Source organism: Neophocaena asiaeorientalis, unplaced genomic scaffold (assembly GCF_003031525.2).
Source record: "Neophocaena asiaeorientalis asiaeorientalis breed wild unplaced genomic scaffold, Neophocaena_asiaeorientalis_V1.1 scaffold37, whole genome shotgun sequence".
Lineage (NCBI taxonomy): Eukaryota > Metazoa > Chordata > Mammalia > Artiodactyla > Phocoenidae > Neophocaena > Neophocaena asiaeorientalis.
The window spans coordinates 76520-100292 of NW_020174269.1; the positions used below are offsets into that span (position 1 = coordinate 76520).

General features: G+C 38.5%; 1 protein-coding gene across 1 annotated transcript in view; it reads right to left on the reverse strand.

The window, feature by feature from the left end:
* Positions 1-14717, reverse strand: part of LOC112406730 (AP-3 complex subunit beta-1-like) — an 82994-nt gene extending 68277 nt beyond the window's left edge. The window contains exon 1 of the mRNA XM_024755672.1: positions 14438-14717. Within this exon, the coding sequence (XP_024611440.1) occupies positions 14438-14565 (128 nt within the window). The 5' untranslated portion in view covers positions 14566-14717. The remainder of the gene's footprint in view (positions 1-14437) is intronic.
* Between the last annotated feature and the right edge of the window lie 9056 nt (positions 14718-23773).

Here is a 23773-nt window from a genome sequence, read left to right on the forward strand (position 1 = left end):
GAACAACACAGCGCTAAACCAAGGTATACGCTATTCCCTCTGCCTCATGTGTACACAGGTATGTGTGGAAAGCCCTGGTCAGTGCTAACATGTAACATCGTTAGTATTGACTCTTTTGTTAGGTTATTCCCTTTGTTCTTGTAGTTAGTAATTAATAAAGTCCCACTCTATACAAGACACTATTTAAAACAAGACACTATTTTCTAATAGTTTGGTGGTTCTTCCAAGATAGTGGCTTAATTACAATTTGCCCCTAAAAGGACTATCACTCTAAGAAATGAACAGACTCCACATATTAGTAAGTGAAAAAAGCAAATTACAATATTACACTAAAAAAGTATATAGCTTTGCTTTAAAAATACACAGTATATAGGCAAAAAAGACTGGAAGACCTGTATCTTTTTAACTGATTTTCTATGGGTATTAAAATTAGGGTTATTTAACTAATCTGTATTTGCTAAATTTTCTATAAGGAAAGAGGGAAATCAGTCCAGTGATTATCTTTTCCCTGTTGCATCATCAACTTATTCCTTCCTCTTCATAACCTAACATTCCCTTCCAGATACCATTCCACTTCTTTGCTCCCCTATATAGTAATACATACTATCAACTCTCCTTTCTCTTTTTTTTAAGATTTAATTTTATTTATTTTTGGCTGCACTGGGTCTTCATTCCTGTGCCTGGGCTTTCTCTAGTTGCGATGCGTGGGCTTCTCCTTGCGGTGGCTTCTCTTGTTGCGGAGCACGGGCTCTAGGCGCACAGGTTTCAGTAGTTGTGGCACCCGGGCTCTAGAGCGCAGGCTCAGTAATTGTGGCGCACGGCCTTAGTTGCTCTGCGGCATGTAGGATCTTCCTGGTTTAGGGATCGAACCCTCGTCCCCTGCATTGGCAGGCAGATTCCTATCTACTGCACCACCAGGGAAGTCCCTCTCCTTTCTCTCTTGAACCCACTCCAGTCAGGCTTTCAGCCCCACCACTGCACCTAACCTGCTTGTCAGTGTCACCAAAGACCTCCAAAGTGACAAATTCCAAAGCCACTTGTCAGTACTGTAATCACCTTACTTGACCCTATCTGACAGAAACGCTCCAGGAATGCCCCAGAGATTAGTACTCTGACCTCTTCGCTTTCTACATTCACTCCCTTGATGTCTCACCCAATCAGGGTACTTAATACCCTCTATAACCCTATGGCTCCCAAACTTATATCTCTAGCCTAACTCCTCCCTAAGCTCCAAACTCATATATCCAACTGCCTATTTAATATCTCCTCTTGGATGCCTAATAGGTATCTCAAACTTAACATGCTCAAGCTCTTGAACCTCTTCCCCCTTTAAAAAATTCCTCTTTACACAATCTTCTTCATTTTGATAACAATTCCAAACTTCCAGCTGTTTAGGCAAAAAAACCTTGTGTCATCTTTGGTATCTTTTTCCCTCACACACCACATTTAAACCATCAGCAAATCTCATTGGCTCTACTTTCAAAATATATCCAGAATCCAACCACTGCTCTCCACTACCACCAGTCTGATTTAGTCATCCCCTTCTCTTGCCTGGGTTACTGTGGTGGTCTCCTTGCTGGTCTCCCTGCCTCAAATCTGCAGTCTATTCCTAGTTCAGGAGACAAAGTGATACATTAAAAACGTAAGGTGGATCATCTCACTCCTCTGTTCAAAACCCTCCAATGGCTTCCCTTCTCACACAGAGTAAAATCCAAGTCCTTAAAATGATTTACAAAGCCCTACACAATCTGGCCCTTACCTCTCTGACCTCCTCATCTGCTAAGTCCCCCCTCTTTCCTTCATTCACTCTATCCAGACACACTGACCTCTTTGTTGATGCTCACAGGTCAGAAACTCTCCTGCCTCAGGGCCTGAGCACATGTAATTCCTCTTGACTAAATACTTCTCCCCAGACATCTGCATGTCACTCCCTCGGGCACTCCAGGTAGTACTGTCAAGGATCTTTTCCTGACCCTGCTATTTCAAACTCAACCCAACCTCCACCTTAACTCTCTATCCTCTTTACCTGCCTTACTTTTCTCTACAGCACTCCTTGTCATCAAATGACCAACCATCTATTTACTTGTTTATTACCTATCTTCTTCCAGTTGGAATATATGCTCCATGAAAGCAGGCATTTTGTCTACTGATTGATTAATCCCCAGCATCAAGAATAGTACCTAGTATAAGAAGGCACTTGTACTTGTTAAATTAGTAAGTTACTTCTATATTTTTTTAGTTATAGAAATAAAATTATAAATGAATAAACAGGTCCCAAGTATCCTACAGACCATAAACTTTTTGAAAACATAAATATATCTGGCACACCATAAGCACTTAATAGTTACTGACTGACTTCTAAATGCCCATTCTGCTCAAAACCTTCCAATGGCTTCTCTTTACACTCATAGTAAAATCCAAAGCCCTTACAAGGCCCTACACAATCTGGCACTGGACCTTCCACTCTACACCTTACCTCTCTGCCTCCATAGTACTAAATTCCCCCCCTCATTCTTCATGACCACATCCTTAACCGAGGCTTTAAGAAACTTTAACCCATTTCTAGGGTAAAGCTGGGTGATGTGTAGCTCTGTCAACCCATGATATTGGGACCAGCCTTATTCATAAGTCTCTCGCTTATCCAGCTGCCATGTTAACTCACTCAGCTGCAGGATTAAAGACACTGGCCTTCAGGCTTCCCTGGTGGTGCAGTGGTTGAGAGTCCACCTGCCGATGCAGGGGACATGGGTTCGTGCCCCGGTCCAGGAAGATCCCACATGCCGCGAAGCGGCTGGGCCCACGAGCCATGGCCGCTAAGCCTGCATATCCGGAGCCTGTGCCCCGCAACGGGAGTGGCCACAACAGTGAGAGGCCCGCGTACTGCAAAAAATAAATAAGACACTGGCCTTCTAATTAGGTCAATTCCTATCAGCAGTACAAATAATCAGCCCATCAATAAGCAGACATTGACTATAAATTGTTCACTTTTGTAGATCTATGAACTCTTTCCAGCTGACATGCTAAATAAGTCTTCCTTAAGTACACAAACCAAAGAATGTTATTCATAATAATGTGAAATATAGGAAAATCATTTCCTTCTTGAATATTCTACTCTGGGCTCTTCACTTTAAATTTTGAATTTGGACTGCAGGCAATTAGTTTTTGGCAGTAGTTCATTTATATACACAATTGCAATACTGTCAAATTATTTCTCTATAATACATTTGTCATTCCATGAGCATTTGTAACTTTTCTGCAGTAAAAAAGAACATTTCAACTGACCATCTCGCTGATTTTTTTGGTTTTACTCATTCAGTTCTAGTAATGTTACCCTAAATTCTAAATATTTTTAGAAGTAATATCTCACATCTTGGGATTTAATGGTAAGGCCTGAATTTAAGTATTCCATATTTTCTCCTTGGATTTCACAAAACCAGTGATCTTAAAATAACATATCCTATATCAAGGGATGAATATTTTCTTGGTTGAGTGTTTAAGATAAATTGTAAAAGTCAGAAGTGACTCTCCTGGACTTCTCTGGTGGCGCAGTCTTTAAGAATCCGCCTGCCAATGCAGGGGACATAGGTTCGAACCCTGGTCCAGGAAGATTCCACATGCCACGGAGCCTGCGAGCCACTACTACTGAGCCTGCGCTCTAGAGCGTGCGAGCCACAACTGATGAGCCCGCATGCTGCAACTACTGAAGCCCAAGCACCTAGAGCCCCTGCTCCGCAACAAGAGAAGCCGCTGCAATAAGAAGCCTGTGCACCGCAACAAAGAGTAACCTCCGCTCACCTCAACTAGAGAAAGCCCGCATGCAGCAACGAAGACCCAACGCAGCCAAAAATAAATAAATAAAATAAATAACTTTTTTTTTAAAAAGAAGTGACTCTCCTCCAAGAAGAAATGCAAGCTAAGCAAATAAAATGGAACACTTATAATCTGTTGGAAAGTAGGACTCTGCAGTATTTCATCAATTTTTTGTTCAATGTGGTAAAATCTTACTTGATTTTAAGTATGTTTCAAGAATTAAATTACAGGAACCCTACTGCACCACTAAAGTGACAATCCTTAACCTGTGTAGTCAGCCCTTTGTAGAACTAACAGTCTTTCTTATGTGAAGACAAAAACAACTAGTTCCTTCTTTTGTTAACAGCCATCTTGGAACAAATGACATTTACTTAGTGAAAGATCAATAAAACATTGAAATTGGGAGTTTCCTGGCAGTCCAGTGGTTAGGACTTAGCACTTTCACTGCTGTGGTCCAGGTTCAACCCATGATTGGGGAACTAAGGTCCCGCAAACCACGCGGTGCAGCCAAAATAAAATAAAATAAAACACTGAAATTGATTATATTTTGTATGTCTTTTGTAAATTAAAAAAAAAAGGGTCCAATTTCCATATACAGCATGGCAAATACATTGTTTACATCTCCATTACTAGATCTAGTGACCATAAATTCCCAAAGCTAAGCAGAATTAACAAGATAGAGCACTTACCAAAACTGGAGTTATTAGAATCAAGGGAATTTAATCTTCAGAAATTGAAGATGATGACAAGGACAAAGGTATGCTATAGAAATCATTAATGGAGTGTATTTTCACACTGGACTCCTGAGCACGAGAAAGGAATTCACAATGAGCCTGTGCCTCTTCATAATATGCTAACAACTCAGGACTCCAACATTTTCAGCATCTCAAACTAAAATGTGTTTGACATTTTGAAATTACAGCACTTCCATTTTCTTCAGTAAATCATTGTTTACAAAAATAAAGGCTTATAATAAATACCTTTTGGTAGGTATGAAAAGTTGAGAATTATTACACAATTTAACACTAATTTTATACTTGTATTACTTGTATTAGTTCACATTAGCCTTATCTCACCAACTAAATTCTTAAAGGCAAGATAAAGATCTTATAATTATTTATATTTCTACTGAAAACACAGAGGAATTAACTATACTTATGGTATAGTTAATGATGCCTTTAAGATGATATAAATAAAGTTAAAGACGGTATAAATAAAGATGCCTTTCCAGAATGGTATAGATTTCAAAAATCCTGATTGTAAAATTCATTCAACACTTAAGTGACAATTCTAAGTCAATAACCCTAACCACAACAAAAATTCAAGCAATGACATAAAGAAAATGGCTGTTTTGGAACTATATACAATTAACCTCAGGGTAATGCAATAATACATTAATAGGAATACCAGGCTAAATTTTCCTTCTGTATAAGGTCCACGGAATCCAGTCATGCTTTATTTTTTTTTTTTTTTTTTTTTTTTTTTTTTTTTTTTTAACCAGGGAAGCCCCATGCTTTATTTTTTAACTACGCTGGCTAAAGAAACAGTAAATATTAGTAGAATCTGAATCATTCAATTGAGTGAAAGACCTAAAACATTTATTATGCAAAATTATAAGCCAAACACTTTGCTAAGCACCTTCACATAAATTATACCATGTAATATTAGGTGAGTATGTGAAAGAAAGAGTCCTCTATACAATATTCAACAAATATTCAATGAGTCACTACAAAATGAAAATACAGAATGACTTAATGAGATAAAGGTATCAATGAAATTACTAGGAAAAGTAAAAAGAAAGTAGAGCAAGCTTTGAACAACTGGAACTATAAAAGTGTTATATGAAAAAATTTTTAAATATGGTATAGACCCTAATTTAAATTAAATATTATAAATAAAAAATTAAATATTATAAATAAAAATTGGGGGAAAAAAGTTTAAACCCTCATATGGAGACACAATGACTCTTTTTTTTTTTTTTTTAAACATCTTTATTGGGGTATAATTGCTTTACAATGGTGTGTTAGTTTCTGCTTTATAACAAAGTGAATCAGCTATACATATACATATGTTCCCATATGTCTTCCCTCTTCACAATGACTCTTTAAAGTATGTCTAAAATAATGTGTTATAGAGTGGCCAATATGGTGGAGGAGGAAGATCCTGAGCTCACATCCTCCTACAGACACACCAGTATCACAACTATTTATAGAGCAACTACAGATGAGAATGACCTGAACACTAGCAGAGAAGAGCTCCTACAACTTAAGATATACAGAAGGAACCACAGAAAGATAGGGAGGAAGGGCAGAGCCACAATATAGTCAAGACCCAAAGCCTCAGATAGAGGACCCAAACACAGGAGAATAATTACAACTGCAGAGGTTCTCCCCAAGGATCAAGGGCTCTGAGCCCCACATCAGGCTCCCCAGCCCAGGGGTCCTGCACCGGAAAGACAAGCCCCTAGAATGTTTGGCTTTGAAGACGAGTGGGGCTTACTTTGGGGAGAGCCAGAGGACTGTGGGAAATAGAGACTCCACTCATCAAAGGGCACATACTAAATCTCACATGCTCCAGGACCCAGGGCAGAAGCAGTAATTTGAAAGGACCCTGGGTCAGACCAACTTGCTAATCTTGGAAAGCTTCCCAGAGAGGCAAGAGGCAACTGGGATGTATCCTGGAGACATAGATGCTGGTGGCAGCCATTTTGGGGAGCTCATTTCCCAAGGATACTGGTGCTGGCAAGCGTCATTTTGGAATTCTCCCTCTAGCTTGTTAGTGCCAGGACCCAGCCCACCCACCAGCCAGTCAGCACCAGTCCTGGGACACTCTAGACCAAGCTAGCTGCGGGGGGGACACTGTCCTACCCATCAGCAGGCCAGCTGCCATAGAAATTCCTGAACCCCCAGCTTCCCTGGGACCCAGCCCTGTCTACCAGAAGGCCCAATACCCAGCCCTACACATCAATGGGCCAGCAAGAGCCCTGGGTACAGCAGCCAGCCAATCCCATCCACCCCACCCACCAGCGGGCCAGCACTAGCTCTGGACCCGGCTTCATCAACCAGCGGGTGGGCACCAGACCTGGGACCACCGAGGCCCTACAGCCAGCTGTGTCAGGACCCAGCCCACTCACCAGCAGTCTAGCACCAGCCCCAGGACGCCCTGGGCCTAGGCCCCACCTACTCACAGGCTGATATCAACCAAGACTTTAAGGTACAATGTAGAAAAGACAGCCTCTTCAACAATGGAGCTGGGAAAACTGGACAGCCACAAGTAAAAGCTGAGATTATAACATTACCTCACAGCATATACAAAAATAAACTCAAAATGGATTAAAGACCTAGATGTAAGACCTGAAACCCTAAAACTTCTAGAAGAAAACATAGGCAGAACACTCTTTGACATAAATCATAACAATATTTTTTTGGGTCTGTCTCCTAAGGCAAAAGAAATAAAAGCAAAAATAAATAATGGGACCTAATTAAATTTAAAAGCTTTTGCACAGCAAAGGAAACCATCAACAAAACAAAGAGACAACCTACAGGATGGGAGAAAATATTTGCAAATGATGTGACAAGGGATTAATATCCAAAATATATAAACAGCTGATACAATTCAGTATCAAAAAACCAAACAACTCAATCAAAAAACGGCAAAGATGTGGAGAAAAGGGAACCACTGTACATTGTTGATGGGATTGTAAATTGCAGCAGCCATAAGTGTATGGAGGTTCCTCAAAATATTAAAAATGGAATTATCATATGATCTAGCAATTCCACTCCTGGGTATTTATCCAAAGAAAACAAAACACTAATTTGAAAAGATATATGCAACATAAGTTCATTGCAGCATTATTTACAATAGCCAAGATATGGAAGCAACCTAAGTGTCCACTGACAGATGAATGGATAAAGAAAACATAGTATGTGTACACAGACAGACAGACAGACAGACAGACACACACACACACACACACACAACAGATTACTCCTTTATAAAAAAGAATGAAATCTCGCCATTTTCTACAACATGTAATAACCAGAGAATATTATGCCAAGGGATATAAGTCAGACAGAGAAAGACATATGCAGAATCTAAAAAACAAATGAACAAACATAACAGAAACAGATCACAGATACAGAGAACAGGTGGTTGCAGGGGAAGGAGGGGATAGGTGTATAAACTTCAGTTACAAAAAGATGAGTCACATGTATGAAATGTACAGTGTGGAGAATACAGTCAATAATTATGTAGTATCTTTGTATGGCAAGAGATAACAGCTAGACTTATTATAGCGATCATTTGGAAATGTATAGAAGTATTGAATCACTATGTTATGTACCAGGAACTAACATAGTGTTATAGGTCAATTATTCATCAAAAACAAACAAACTTACAGAAAAAGAGATCAGAATTGTGGTTACCAGAGGCAGGGAGGCTGGGGGGCGGGGGAATCGGATGAAGGTAGTCAAAGGTACAAACTTCCAGTTATAAGTAAGTACTTTATCTTACAACTGGGGATGTACTATAAAACATGATGAACATAACTAACACTGCTATACTTTATATGTGAAAATTTTTAAGCAAATCCTAAGAGTTCTTATCAGAAGGAAAAAAAATTTTTCTGCTAGTTCTTTAATGCTGTATCTATATGAGATGACAGATGTTCACTAAACTTACAGTGGTAATCATTTCATGATGTATGTAAGTCAAATCATTATGCTGTACACCTTAAACTTATATGCTGTATATTATACAGTGCTGTATATAATTATATCTCAATAAAACTGGAAGAAATGCAAAAACAAACAAAATAATGTGTTACTATTAATAAGGTACTGACAACTGGGGCTGTAAAAGGAAAATCAAAATGAAGTCGGTACTGCTGAGAGCTCTCTAAAATGAAGCCAGGAGGCCACTGAGGAAGTATGACTTATGGACGACTCAGCCCGGATGGAATCTGAACTGTGACCACTTACTATCTTAATGTAGGTATCCAGAATATCTGCCCAATGTTCCAGAAACTCAAAATATTTAACCGACCCTTACCCTAAAATAACTCGTGACAGCCTGTTCCTTAAGGACAAATACTTCCTTGCGTCATGGTCAACCATAATTCTTGACAGACAACTTAATAACCTTGTAGCTTTCATCTTTATAAGCTTCTGACTCTCTTCCCCTGTACAGTCTCGAACTGCAATTCTTAAGACCCCAAATAAATTATTTTATTTGCAGCCTTCTGCATTTTCTTGGTCGACAGGACTGGTTGATCTTTACTTTTAATAAAGTTAAGTCGGGGCTTCCCTGGTGGCACAGTGCTTAAGAATCCGCCTGCCAATGCAGGGGACACAAGGTTCAAGTCCTGGTCCAGGAAGATCCCACATGCCGCGATGCAACTAAGCCCGTGCACCACATCTACTAAGCCTGCGCTCTAGAGCCCGTGAGCCACAACTACTGAAGCCCGTGTGCCTAGAGCCTGTGCTCCGCAACAAGAGAAGCCAGCACAGTGAGAAGCCTGTACACCGCAACGAAGAGTAGCCCCCGCTCGTTGCAACTAGAGAAAGCCAGTGTGCAGCAACGAAGACCCAACACAGCCAAAAATAAATAAATAAATAAATTTTAAAGATAAAGTTAACTCAAAAACATCCCTATAAGAAGGTTGCTCTCATTCAGATACATTTCTATATGCCCTCTTCAAAGGGAGAAAAAGCAGTGGATGTAAGTTAGATTTGCTGTAATTATATGCAAACTAGAGCCCCATTGTAAAATTCCTAGTGGATTCCACTGAGAAATACTGATATTAAAGGTTAAAGGGTTATATGTAATGTAATTTTCATGGCTGATATCAAGCTGACAATAAATAAAATTTAAGTTAAAAAAGTAAGCTAGGCCTTATCATTTGCAATGCAAATACACTGATGTAGTATTGATTATATCATACTACTACATGATGTAGTACAACACAAAAGTATGCAGCTCTTATTTGGGTCTAAATTAGCTCTGTGAATCTAAACAAATGAAAAGTCCACCCCAATATCAGCAAGGACTAAAACTGCTACCTTGGTTACCTATTCATTGTTAAATCCAATGGCCTCTTTTCAGCCTTCATTCTATTTGCCCTCTCTCTGCAATTCCTAACATAGTTGACCATTTCCTCTAACCAACTTTCCTCTCAGCTTCCTCTGGTTTCCTACCCCTCTGAGCACTCTTTAGCTAGTTCTTCTTCCATTCACACCTTAAATGTTGGTGTTCCCTAGCGATTTGTCTAAACTGCCTTGTCTCCTAACCAGAAAAATTCTCCCTGGGTGATTTCATCCATTCCCATGCTTTAATTACTACCCACAATTCTAAATGCTGATCTATAATCTATATTTCATCTAAATGTGCTTTTTTTTTTTTTTTGCAACTGTCCTGGTTTCAGTATACTTTGCCTGAAGAACTCCCCCTGTTCTCCACCTGGCAAAAATCTTCCCAGGCTTTATGACCTAAAACATCACCACCTCAGCAAAGCTTTCAACAACTTTTCTAAATAGTGTTAGTTAATATTCTAGTTTAGAAATCATTTTCAACTATACCATCTTATGAAAAACTCACAAAATAGGCAAGTCCTCTCTAGAAATGAGGACACTGAAGTTTGAAGAGATCAAGCAACTTGAACAAGGAAACATTACTACAGGTGGAAAACATCAACTTAAATCCAGGCCTTCTCACTCTAGGTCCAATGCTCTTTCTAATACACTGTGATGTTCTCAAAAGAAAAGAGATTTGGAAATTTACTAGTTTTACCATTGTTAAAAAAAATTAATTAGTATTGTCTGTTTCCTTCTAGAAATTAATTCCTAATTAAATGTTTAATCCAGAAATAAAAATATTAAAATTAATTTTTAAATTATACACACACAGCCAAATTGGTTAAGATAAGAGTTTAAGATAAAAGAAAAATAATTGAGGAAAAAACTCAAAAGCAATAAAAGTTTACAATAGTCTCAAAGTTAACGATTACAAAAAATTAATTCTTTAAATTTTTAAATAACGAAATTGCAAATCTTGACACCAATCATCTAATACACAGGCTTGATTAACCAATAAATGATGTATAAAATCTGCTTTCATAAAACCATTTAAAGCTCCCTAACTTTAGTTCTATTTAAAAGGGAAGGGAATAAATAAGATTGATAAATAGGATTAAATTCAGAAAACAAAAATCATCAATAATCCTGTGACTAGGAAGTGATTAGGCATCCTTGAGATGGTTAGTGAAGGATCAAAAGGACATAGAGCTTTAGGATAAGCGGCCAAAGAACAGAATAGTGGAAGGAGTTAGAACATCACCACTTTGCAGACACTGTGGTAAAGACTGGTTGAACAGATTCATTGATGGTTGCTAAATATAGGGGATGGTGAATCTGATGAAGAGCAAAACATCTGCATGGTCTCCAACTGACCCCCCATAGATAGATTATTGGAAAATAAATAAATAATGGACAACCCTTTACCTGGGAAAATTAACATCATGAAGACGGGCATCCTATGCCTCCCGACACAACAGTCTAAGAAGGTAGTACTGTAGCCTGGGATATATAACATGAATGTATGCATGAACCAGCAAAGACAAGCTGATTAACATGCTATAAAGTAATTGGCTTGTATTCTTCAAAAATGTCAAGGTAGTGAAAGACAAAGGCTAAGGAACTATTCCAGATTAAAGGAGATTAAAGAGATATGATAACTAAGTGAAATACATGATCCTGGACTGGATTCTGTACTAGAAAAAAAAATGTTAAAAAAAATTAAAATTATTTATTGGAACAAATGACAACACGGGGATTATAGACTGTAGATTGTACTAATGTTAAACTTCCTGAATATAACAGTACTACAGTTATAAAAGTACTGCAGTTCTTAAAAAAATACACACTGAAGTATGAAGATAAAGAGACATGATGTATACAACCTATTCTCAGATGTATCAGAAGAGATAATAATATGGAATGTGTGTGTCTGCGTGTGTATGGAGAAATAAATAAAGCAATGCAGCAATTTTTTTAAATTGGTGAATGTGCCTCAGGAGTAGTTCTCTGTAGTATTCCTGCAACTTTTTTGCAAACCTGAAACAATTTCAAAGTGTTGATAAATCATCGAAAATGAGAGCAGACGTGCACCACAACTACTGAGCCTGCGCTCTAGAACTCGCGTGCCACAACTACTGAAGCCCACGCACCTAGAACCCGTGCTCTGCAACAAGAGAAGCCACTGCAATGAGAAGCCTGCGCACCGCAATGAAGAGTAGCCTCCACTCACCGCAACTAGAGAAAGCCCGCGCACAGCAACGAAGACCCAAGGCAGCCAAAAATTAAAAAATAAATTAATTAATTTAAAATAAAAAAAGAAAATGAGAGCAGAGGGGGTGGGTGAAATGGGTGAAGAGAGTCAAAGGCACAAAGTTCCAGTTATAAAATAAATAAGTCAGGGGGATGTAACGTACAGCATGGTGACTACAGTTAATAATACTGTATTGTTTATTTGAAAGCTGCTAAAAAAGTGAATCTTGAAAGTCCTCATCACAGGAAAAAAATTGTAACTAAGTGTGGTGACGGATGTTAACTAGCCTTCTTGTGGTGATCCTTTCTCAATATATAAAAATACCTACTGAATGCCTACCTACGTTGTACACCTGAAACTAATACATTACATGTCAATTATACTTCGATAAAAAAATAAATTAGAGCAGAGGAACTGGGTAAGCTTTAAGTTTTTTATACAAATTTTGTCATTTGGGTTTTAAAAAAGGCAAGAAATATCACCCTTTAATAAATGAGAGAATGCAAGCTCAAGAGAGATTAAGTGACCACTTCCAGAACAGGGGTCTCCTTGTTTCCGTACAACCCCATTAGGTTGCAATTCAATGGCCAAAATGTTTCTAATTCCTGAAAGCCTCAAGGTCATACACTGTCTACAACTACTAGTCAAAGTTTTAAACTTTTAATGAGTTGTATGCATTCTCTAACAAAAGCACAATAAACTTCATCAAGTAGTAAGTAGCATATCCAAGTGCTCAAGAGAATGGGCTCCAAGATTAGATTGAGCTCAAATTCAGGCAGCGCAGTGGTTCTAGCTTTGTGATCTTGGGCAAATTAACCACTTGTGCTCCAATTTTCTCATCCGCAAAGTGGGATCAAAGAAGTAGCTTTGGGTTGCTCCTTGAGCCTCTGTGACACCTGAGCATCACAGAATAGTCTCCCATAAGCCATACTCACACTCAGCCAAAGGGCATATCACGTGCGAAACAGACCTCTACAGACTTATACGTTAATTCAACAGTTGAAACATCTGCTGATAGAACAGCAGAGCTGCAACAAGCTCCTTGTTGGAACAATCATCTAAATACACAGAATGAAAAATTAGTTATATGACTTTTAAACTTTTCTAACCTGCGAATAAGGAAACAAACAAATAAACAAACCAAAAACTCTTATTTCACACACTCCATACGGGATTTCAGTTAGCTTAATACAGTGAAAATGTAATCCCAATTTCAACGACTAGCACTTTCCAGAATGTCTTTTAAAATAAATTTGAAATTTAATTTAAATTAAATTTTAATTTATCTTTCTGACACCGCAAAGCCACCAGCACAGCTACTTTACCTTAATTTAGCATAAATCTAGTGTCCGCCTATTATGTGACCATAGTGTTTAGTTAGCACTGAGATTAAAAAAAAGAAAAACGTAAAAATGATTACAATAAAATACAAAGTTACCAGAATTCTGTAAGTTTAAAACCATTCCTTCGCCCCCCCCCAAAAAAAATCAATGCGGTGGGGGGGTTCTTTCCCTTTTCGGTGGTACTTAAAATACTCTGAATAATTCTTTTTTTTACTCTCAATAACTTTTCAAGAAACCAAGTATACAATGTTTGGTGTTCATTTTTTAAATTCACACTATGAATCTGTAAAATTTTACCACTTGCTCAGAGTAACACTAAATATTCTCTACTCATATGCTTATTACTGTGTTTGGGATTGGGGTGGTTTTTTGGTTTTGTTTTTTGTTTTAGGGGTTTTGGGTGGTTTTTTTTTTTTTGTCTGTAGTGCAAAGGACGTTGCCCGAGAACATTAACGTCTGTATAAACCAGCTTGTCCCTTCATAAAGCGTCTAAAACACCTCCTAGCTCCTGCATTCGAGGGTCACAGAACAGTTTCCCATTAGCCACACTCTCACGTTCCTTCTCAACTCCCCAAACACCCCTTCCACGCTAGTGAGCGAATTTCTCCAGGTGTGATCAAGCAAACATTAAATTAGCTTGAAGCGTTTGTTCAAAATTCAGATGCCTGTGCCCCAACCCAGACCAATTCAGAGTTTTGGGGGATAGCACCTAAAGGGCTCCAAACGGTTCTTTTTCCACTGAAGTTTGAAAACTACTAGAGACTCCCCTCCACACACTCATCCCAAACTCCCAACCACTCCCACCAGTCCCAACTGATCCAGCTGCGGGAAACGTTACCGCTCGGCTCCGGGGCGGTCTCAGCGCGACCCCACCCCTCTCTTGGGAGCCCCATCTCGGTGCCCGCTCCTCCCGGGCACCAGCTCCCTAGTCCCGTCCCCACACCCCAAACCTTTCTCCTCACTTCTTCATATCGCTGCTAAAGAGGCCGAAGGCGCCGGAGGGGGAAATGGTTGAGGTCGCCTCCTGACCCAGCTCCGTCGCCTCCCCTCCTCCGGACTGCTCACTGTAAGCGAAGCTGTTGCTGGACATTGCTGCGGTGCTGCCGAGTGTCGGGTTGGCCCTGCCGGGGGTTTTCTCCGACGGGCTCCAGTCCGAGGGAAGCGAAACAAAACTAGTTTTCGTTTGGAGGGGCGCCCGCAGGCGCTTCCGGACTCGTCACGGCTCCCAAAGCCGACCTGGCGGTCCACCCCCTGCGCATGCCCAGTGTGCAGGCGGCCGGAGCCCAACCCCCCGCCCCGGGCACTCCAGGGCCTGACTGGATTTTCCTTCTCCGGGTTTTTGAGGTAGCTGAGAGGCTCGGACCCCGGCTCTGCGGAAGGCAGGCCTCGCGCATGCTGGAGACTAGACTCTCGACTTTTAAAGTTGTTTTGGAGACAAATACCCGTGTATCCATTTCGATCCCCTAGGAGGTTCCCGAGCCCGGACACCTCTTTGTCGGACTCCTGTTGTAAACCAGTAGCTTTCAGATTTTTCCTGAAACTCCAGTTAACACACCAGATCAACTTCCCTAAACATATCAGGATTGCTTTTCCTGTTTAAGCTGGTTTCTTCTCCTCTCCCTCCAGCCATCTGTGTCTTACACCTGCCCCAGGCAACCTTTGTCGCAGATCTCTGCGTTTAAAGGAAACCTCCAGGGCCCTGTCTTTGAGGATCCACCACCTGCCAGATGTGTTCATAGTAGTGAAAGCTTCAAACGAAAATCCTGGGGCCGTTAGTTTCAAGGAGCTAGTGATTCCTACTGGCGTCTGGCCACCAAAAGTAGACTAAAATAAAATAGAGTGAGCCTCACGCACCAGGAGTAGGCTATCATCTGGGCACCTCCTTCCTTTGTTCTGCCGCTTGTGGTATCACTTACTAAAGTCTTCTGGAGAGTCAAGGCAGAAAGTTGCCTGGCCCCTGAGTAGCACCTGAGAAACCTTTCCAGGAGTAACTTCCCTCAGCCTGACGTTTCCGGTGGATTTCAGATCCTACCCTACACTTTCCGTACTTCTTCCCCTTTAGGCAGAATTTGAAGTTTAGAGCCCTGAGAAACGGTCAGGGAACTACGGAAAAACAGTCTGGGGAGGCAGCGCCTGGGTGGGGGAGGGGAGAGCGTCGTACAAGGATTAGAGTGCTGTCCTCACCTCCTCTAATGGCCACACTGGAAACAACACTGAGGTATCACTACGCACCTTACCCAAATGGCCAAAATCCAGAACACGGACACCGCCAAATGCTGGTGGGGAAGGGGAGCAACAGAAGCTCTCATTCATTGCTACTGGGAATGCAAAATTGTACAGCAACAATGGAAGATAGTTGGACAGTTTCTTACAAAATTAAACATACTCCTACCATATAATCCAGCAATTGAACTCCTTGGTACTTATCCAAAGGAGCCGAAAACTTATGTCCATGCAAAAATCTACACAGATATTTATAGTAGCCTTATTCCGAATTACCAAAACTGGGAAGCTACAAGATGTCCTTCAGTAGGTGAATGTATAAACAAACGGTGGTACATCCAGACAATTAAATATTATTCAGTGCTAAAAAGAAATGAGCCATCAAACCATGAAAAGACATGGAGGAAACTTAAATGCACATTATTAAGTGAAAGAAGCCAATCTGAAAAGACTACATACTCTGTGATTCCAATTATGTGACCTTCTGGAAAAGGCCAAACTATGAAGACAGTAAAAAGATCAGTGGTTGCCACTAAATGAGTTGGGGAGAAGTGGGTTGAAAGGCAGAGAACAGAGGATTCTTAGGGCATTGAAAATGCCCTATATGATACCATAATGGTGGATACATGTCTCCAAACCCATAGAATGAATAACACCAAGAGTGAACCGTAATGGAAACTATGAACTTTGGGTGATAGTGGTGTGTCAATATAGGTTCATCAATTGTAGCAAATGATCACTCTGGTGAAGATGTAGTAACCAGGGAGGCTGTGCATGTGTAGGGGCAGGGCATATATGGGAAATTTCTGTAACCTCGTCTCAATTTTGCTGTAACCTAAAAATATTCTAGAAAATAGAATTTTAATTTTTTAAAAAAAATTATTTTTAAAAATAAAAGCCACACTGTTACTTTGGAAAAAAGCACGGCTCTAGGTGGGGGAGGACAGAATGCCCTCCAAACTTCATATTCTGGTCAAAACTTGGCAGGTTTTTTCTTCAGCTGTTGGAATACCCTTCCAGGGATGAAATGATGGAGCACCTAAAATATTTTGTTGTCAATATCGATGATATCGATCAATTTAGGGAATTTCACCTAAAGCTGATTTTTCCTGATGATGATGATATATACTTAGTAGACGGCTTAGTATGTACGAGGCACATAAACAATTTTCATATATTAATTTATTTAATAGTAGAAGAAGCTAAGGTTTGCTTTCCTTTATCTGTGAAATAAGGACATTGATATACACATACCCTAGAGACTGGCATATATTCCTGGGCAAGAATTTCGTGGTTGTAGATTATAAGCACATTTACTGAATATCCTAAATTTTTCTCCAATGTAATTTTAACAGTTCACACTCCCACAGCAATGTATGAGAAATCTTCTTTCCTCACATTCTCACTAACACTCTGTTTTTTTAAAGTTTTTATCCTCATCAATGTGATAGGTATGAATATTATTTTATTATAATTGATTTTAATTTTTGTGTTCATAATGAATTTAAGCATCTTTTTATGATATTGTTCCATTTGCATTTTCTTTTCTGGGAACTGCACACAAAGAAATTTACTCAATTTTACACTGAGTAGTTTGTTTTCCTTATAGATTTGAAGTTCTTTATTCTTGAGTCTGTCTCTCACTGCTTGATTTTCTTTTTTTAATCTTTTTTTTTTTTTTTTTTTTGGTACGTGGGCCTCTCACTGTTGTGGCCTCTCCCGCTGCAGAGCACAGGCTCCGGACGTGCAGGCTCAGCGGCCATGGCTCACGGGCCCAGCCGCTCCACGGCATGTGGGATCCTCCCGGAAGGGGGCACAAACCCGCGTCCCCTGCATCGGCAGGCGGACTCTCAACCACTGCACCACCAGGGAAGCCCTGCTTGATTTTATTTGGTAATATTTTCGTATTTTAATTTTTTCATGCAGACTAGTGTAGGAGATTGAACTACAATTTTTTTTACATTGTCCTTGAATGGTGCAGGTATTATGATTATATATTCCTCAAAATATTTGTTCGGTAACTTTCTTTTTCTCTTCTCTGGATTATTATGTATAAGATGCAAAGCATATATTCTTTGGAAAAACAGATGAAACTTTCTTTTATCACTGAAAAACTATTAGGGACTTGACAAGATGAATTCCCTTACTGCCTTAAGATTCTAAGACTGTTACAGAAGTATTCTTACAGAAATATACAAAAATATATAAAAATAATAACTACATACGTTGAGGTCTAGTGTTTCCATCTCTTCAGAATTCAAAAAGCTTTTATATACTTATGACGTTTTCTGACAGGAAAAATGGTCATGCTTCCAACCAGAAGAAACATCAGTTCTAGTTGAACCAAAGACTTATTCTTTGATGTTTGTTACCAAGCCAGAAGCAGATTTTTCTGTTTCCTACGCACATATATAGAATCTCAGGATCATTGATAAATATGCTGCTTTTTCAAAATGATTTTTTCCCTAACCTTTTAACAAAACCTATATTGAATTTTCTGATTTCAGCTTCTGTTCATCTGAACCCTCATGATAATAGGTGTTAAATTTGGCGTATATATTTTCAAACTTTTATCTAAGCATAGAAAAACAAATTATACATGTGTATATTTTACCAAATGTCAGTTAAAACTGTACCATCAGCCCCCGATCACCGCAACTAGAGAAAGCCTGCACGCAGCAACAAAGACCCAACGCAGCCAAAGATAAACTTATTTAAAAAAAAAAAAAAAAAGCCAAGGTTACATTTCTTCAGGGTTTCAAAACAACAAAAACAACAGGACATACACAGTGAGTCAGCATGGCCTTGACATGTGGGAAGGGAGTCTTATCATCAAAGGAGGACCAGCACTGGTATCCCAGGAAAAGGGGCATTTTTAATCTTTATTTTTAACATGGACGTTCTTTACTTTTGGTCAATGTGCCCTTTTTCTTTAATAATTAAAGCAGATGTATAATGTATGTTTGATAGGCCCCAACAGGCTATTTTAGTTAGCATAAAATTAAACTCATGTATAAGGTAGAATGACTTCCCTATATCTCAATATGTGAACATTTCTTTTATCAGCCTCCTTGCGTCAAACCTTTCTGTCCTTGTTATGGGGACGTCAACTCCATGACGGCACCCCGTCCTTGGCCAGGTCCCGAAAGAGACAGCAAAGCCAGGGTGGGCAATGAAAGCCTTCAGCCAGTGGTACCTTGGTCCTTGAACTTTTAGTTTTAACCTCTATGGCAAACTCTAAACCAACTAAACTCCCAGCCTCCAATTCAATTTTCTGCCCTTTTGTCTTTGTTCACACCAATTCGTGGGCCAGGACAGCCGTCGTCCCTTTTTTCCTGCCAATTCACTCTGAAACTTCCCCTGATCCCCTTCTTTATGAAATAGCCCTTCTTTTTCTCCAGATCTCTTTATTTTCCTCTGAATCCATGCAATATTAAACCCTTTCCTAAAAAACAAACAAACAAAAAAACTGTATTATCATTCTGCATCTTATTTTTTCTTTTAATGTATTATGGAAATCTTTCCATTCCATTATATATGGCTGCCTCATTGTTTTAAACATATACATAATAGCTCATTCTCTGGGTGCACCTTTATGTATTTAGTCAACAGCCCATACAACATTGGCCATACGTGTGTTTGTACACTAGCATCAGTTTTTCCATAAAGTAAGATCCCAGAAGTCCAATAGCTAGGTCCAATGATGTGCACAGTTAAAATTTTAATAGATAGTGCCAAATTTATAACCCAAAAGGAGGGTACCAGTTATCTCTTCTACACATATTCCTCTGTTTCAACATACCCCTTCCAGCAATGAATATTATAAATCCTTTCAATGTTTGCTAATCTTATTGGCAAAAAATAAATAATAAAATACTCACTATTGTTTAAACTTTTATCTCATTTGTTATAATTAGGGTCCACATAATAATGTATTGTCCAAAGTGGAAACTTTTAAGACTCTTTATGACACTAGTCATAATTATACTGGAAGAACACATATAACCAGGCCTTTCCTGGGGAAACAGGACTATATGATTACCCCAAATGGGATGAAGTTAAAGCATACATTAATTGGCATTTTGAATTTTTTTCTATTAATTATGCAGAGTTGGCATTTGCTTATTTTTAAATGAGTTATCTGTCTCTTTTATTTGTAGGCACATTATAAATAATGAAAGTTAAACTTTTCTCTTTATTTTCTAGGAGAGTGTAAGTTATAAAAATTGATTCAAAAAGTTGTAGGAAACATGAATAGACTAAATAATTATAGAAAAAATTGAAAAAGTTGTCAAAAATCTACCACCAGAGAGATACTAAACCAATACTGTTCTATTAGGCCTATAAGGACTTCCAATTTCTGTTATGTTAAACTATTACTGAATTTTTAAAAAGAAAAAGACAAAGCACTTCCAAATTTATTTTGTTAAGACCAGCATTAATGAAATCCAAGCCTGACATTTTTTTTAATACAAAAAAAGGAGAGCTATAGACTTTCTAAATAATATACTGAACTAATATTAAATGAAAACATAAAATTACCCAGTAGGTTTTACATATAATAAAATAATTTTTAACATTAAAAAACTTATTATACTTATTATATATAGTATATATATCAATAGATATTGGAAATGGATTTAATAACATAATCAGTTCTTCTGACTTAAAGTCATAATTAATAACCTAAGAAATGGAAGGAAATAGTGTTACCATTATCGTGCATATACAGTAGTCCCCACTTGTCCACAGTTTTGCTTTCCATAGTTTCAGTTACCTGCAGTCAACTGCAGTCCAAAAGTATTAAATGAAAAATTCCAGAAATAAACAATTTATAAATTTTAAATTGCATGCTGTTCTGAGTAGCATGATGAAATCTTGTGCTGTCCCACTCTATTCTGCCCAGGACATGAATCATCCCTTTGTCCAGCATATCCACGCTATATACACTACCTCTTTGTTAGTCACTTAGTAGCCATCTCGCTTATCTGTATCACAGGGATTGTATTCAAGTAAACCTTATTTTATTTAATAATAGACACAAAGTTCAGGAGTAGTGATGCTGGCAATTTGAATACTCTCTTACTGTGCCTAATTTATAAATTAAATATTATCATTTCTATGTATGGGTAGAAAAAACATAGTATATGTACGGTTCAGTACTATTCATAGTTTCAGGCATCCACTGGGGTTTTTGAACATATCCACCGTGGATAAGGGAGGACTACTGTATAAATGTTGTATGTATAGATTATGTTAAAATACCTCCACAAAACATATAAAGTAAAACACATATTCATATTTAATAGTGAAACATGAAAGTATTCCAACTAGAGTCAGAAAAAGAATAGATATGCCTAATAACACTATTACCATTTAATACTCTTCTATAGATTCTAGATAATGCAATAAGATAAGAAAGATAAATAAAATAATAAATAGTGGGAAAGAAAAGATTATAATATTTATTGATAATATGATTATCTTTTTTTTTTAGATGTTGGGAGTAGGAGTTTATTAATTAATTTATTTATTTTTGCTGTGTTGTGTGTTCGTTTCTGTGCGAGGGCTTTCTCTAGTTGTGGCAAGGGGGGACCACTCTTCACCACGGTGCGCAGGCCTCTCACTATCGCGGCCTCTCTTGTTGTGGCGCACAGGCTCCAGACGCACAGGCTCAGTAGTTGTGGCTCACAGGCCTAGTTGCTCTGCGGCATGTGGGATCCTCCCAGAGTAGGGCTCGAACCCGTGTCCCCTGCATTAGCAGACAGATTCTTAACCACTGCGCCACCAGGGAAGCCCAATATGATTATCTTGCTGGAAAGTCGAAGAGAAAATTATTAGACCTCTACAGAGTGATTCAGCAGAGTGGCCAGATTCAAAATCCAATAGCACTCCTATGCACCAATAGTATCTACTTACAAAATGTAATTTTAAAAAGACCCTATTCCACAGTAGCAACAAATAAGCCTTAAGAAATTTACAAGACATAAGTGAAGAAAAACTATAAAATTTCACCAAAGGGTGGGCAGCTGGGGAAAGACCTGAAAAGAGAGTCTGTGTTTCCGGATAGGAATATTCAAGTGTTTCTATGTACTTAACGCAGCTTCCATCAAAATTTAAAAATTTTACCAGACAAATTGAATCTAAAGTTTATCTGCAAAAATAAATGGCGCTTAAAGCAAGAAATCTGGGGGGGAGTGGAGTATAGCATGGTGAAGGAATTACCCTACCACTCACGTAAATGCACTATAAAATTATTGCAATTTAAATGTTTGGTAGTGTCTCAAGAATCAGTAGACTGATTGATAGAATAGAAACAGACTAGCTCTAAGTGAATATTGACATTTTGATAAAGTTAATATTTCAGAACACTTATGAAATAATGTATTCTTCAATAAATGGTACTGGGATAATTAATTAGTTAACTATAGGGGAAAAAATAAAGTTAGATTTCTGTTTCTGATGGCTGCTGTAACAAATTACCAGAAGACTAGCAGCTTAAAACAACACAAATTTATTCTCTTGCAGTTCTGGAGCTCAGAAGATTGAAATCAAGATATACATTCTAAAGTATGGGCAGGGCAACTCCTTCCAGAGCTCTAGGGGATAAGACCTTCCTTGCTTGTTCTAGCGGCTAGAGCTGCATTCCTTGCATTCCTTGGCTTTTGGCCCCTTTTTCCGTCTTTAAGGCCAGCAGCATTACATCTTCAAAACTCTCTGCTCTGTCTTCACTTTGCCTTCTCCCAATCTGTGACAAGTCTCCCTCTGCCTCCTTCCTACATGGACATTTGTGATTATATTTAGGACCTACCCAGGAAATCCAGGCTAATCTCCTCATCTCAAAATCCTTACTTTAATCATGTCTGCAAAGTCACTATTGCCATATAAGGTTCACAATTTCTAGGAATTAGGATTTGAATATATTTATTGGTTATCATTCAGCCTACTACAATCTCTAACTCACACAATCTAAACTTAAATTCGAGATTGATCAAAAATAAACCACAAAACTTGAATAAATTTTAGGAAAATATTTTCAGGATTGAGGATGGTTAAGGATTGGGGTAAAAAAGACTCTCAGCATAAATCTAGGCTAGAAACAATAAACAAATATTTATAAAACAATAAATTTTATACAAATAGTTTTAGCAGCCTTTACAATTAGAAAATGACTCTCTTATGGTTTTTAATAGAATTTAAATTTTACAGTGTTAGTGAAGACATGAGGTACAAATTTCACAAGTATTTCTCTAAGTGCTCCCATTTCAAAAAACATTTAAATTTGAATTACGAAGAAAACAATAATTTGATCTCTAATAACAAGAGTTTCCATTTATTGAGCTCTTAAATATTTCAGGATCCAAATTAATTACATGTGCTTACCATCGTCCTGCTTGATCCTCATTTACATCTAAGGACTTAATTGTGAGCCACTCCCCCGAGTTTACTACACTCCAGACAGTCTGGTGTTTTGTTTCTTGATCCACCAAGCTTGTTCTGACCTGGGAGACCTTACTTGCTGAGTTCTCTGCCCAGAACATTCTTCCAATGGGTCATCAAAAGGCTGACTCCATCAGCTTTATTCAGGCTTTATTCTATTCAGCTGTTTGCTCAAATGTCACCTAATCAGAGGTCTTCCCTGACCACCCATTCTAATTTGGTACTTGCCCTGATTCTCACCCCCATTGGTAAACAGAATTGACTGGGACAGCTGAGCCTTTTACTTAGCTATGCCTTGCTCTGTGATACAAATCCCTCTGGAAGTTTTGTGTTGAGTTAAAGAGGACAACTTTCCCAGATAGAGTACAAAGTTTCTTTTGCCAAATGAATATGAGCTGTCATGCCCTCCTGTTTAAAGAAACCCCATGATCAATTATGTTGGAATGTGAAGAACTCTTCTGTAATTGAATTTATGCAATCCTCCAATTTACCAAGCATTTGGGGATTTTCATATTTCAGGTTTTCTGAAGTGGTACACACCTGCAAACTTATGCTTTGAAAATGCCATGACCTCATTATTATATTTTATAATGAAATTGATCTGGAAAAATGCAATGTGATAAACCCTACATTAG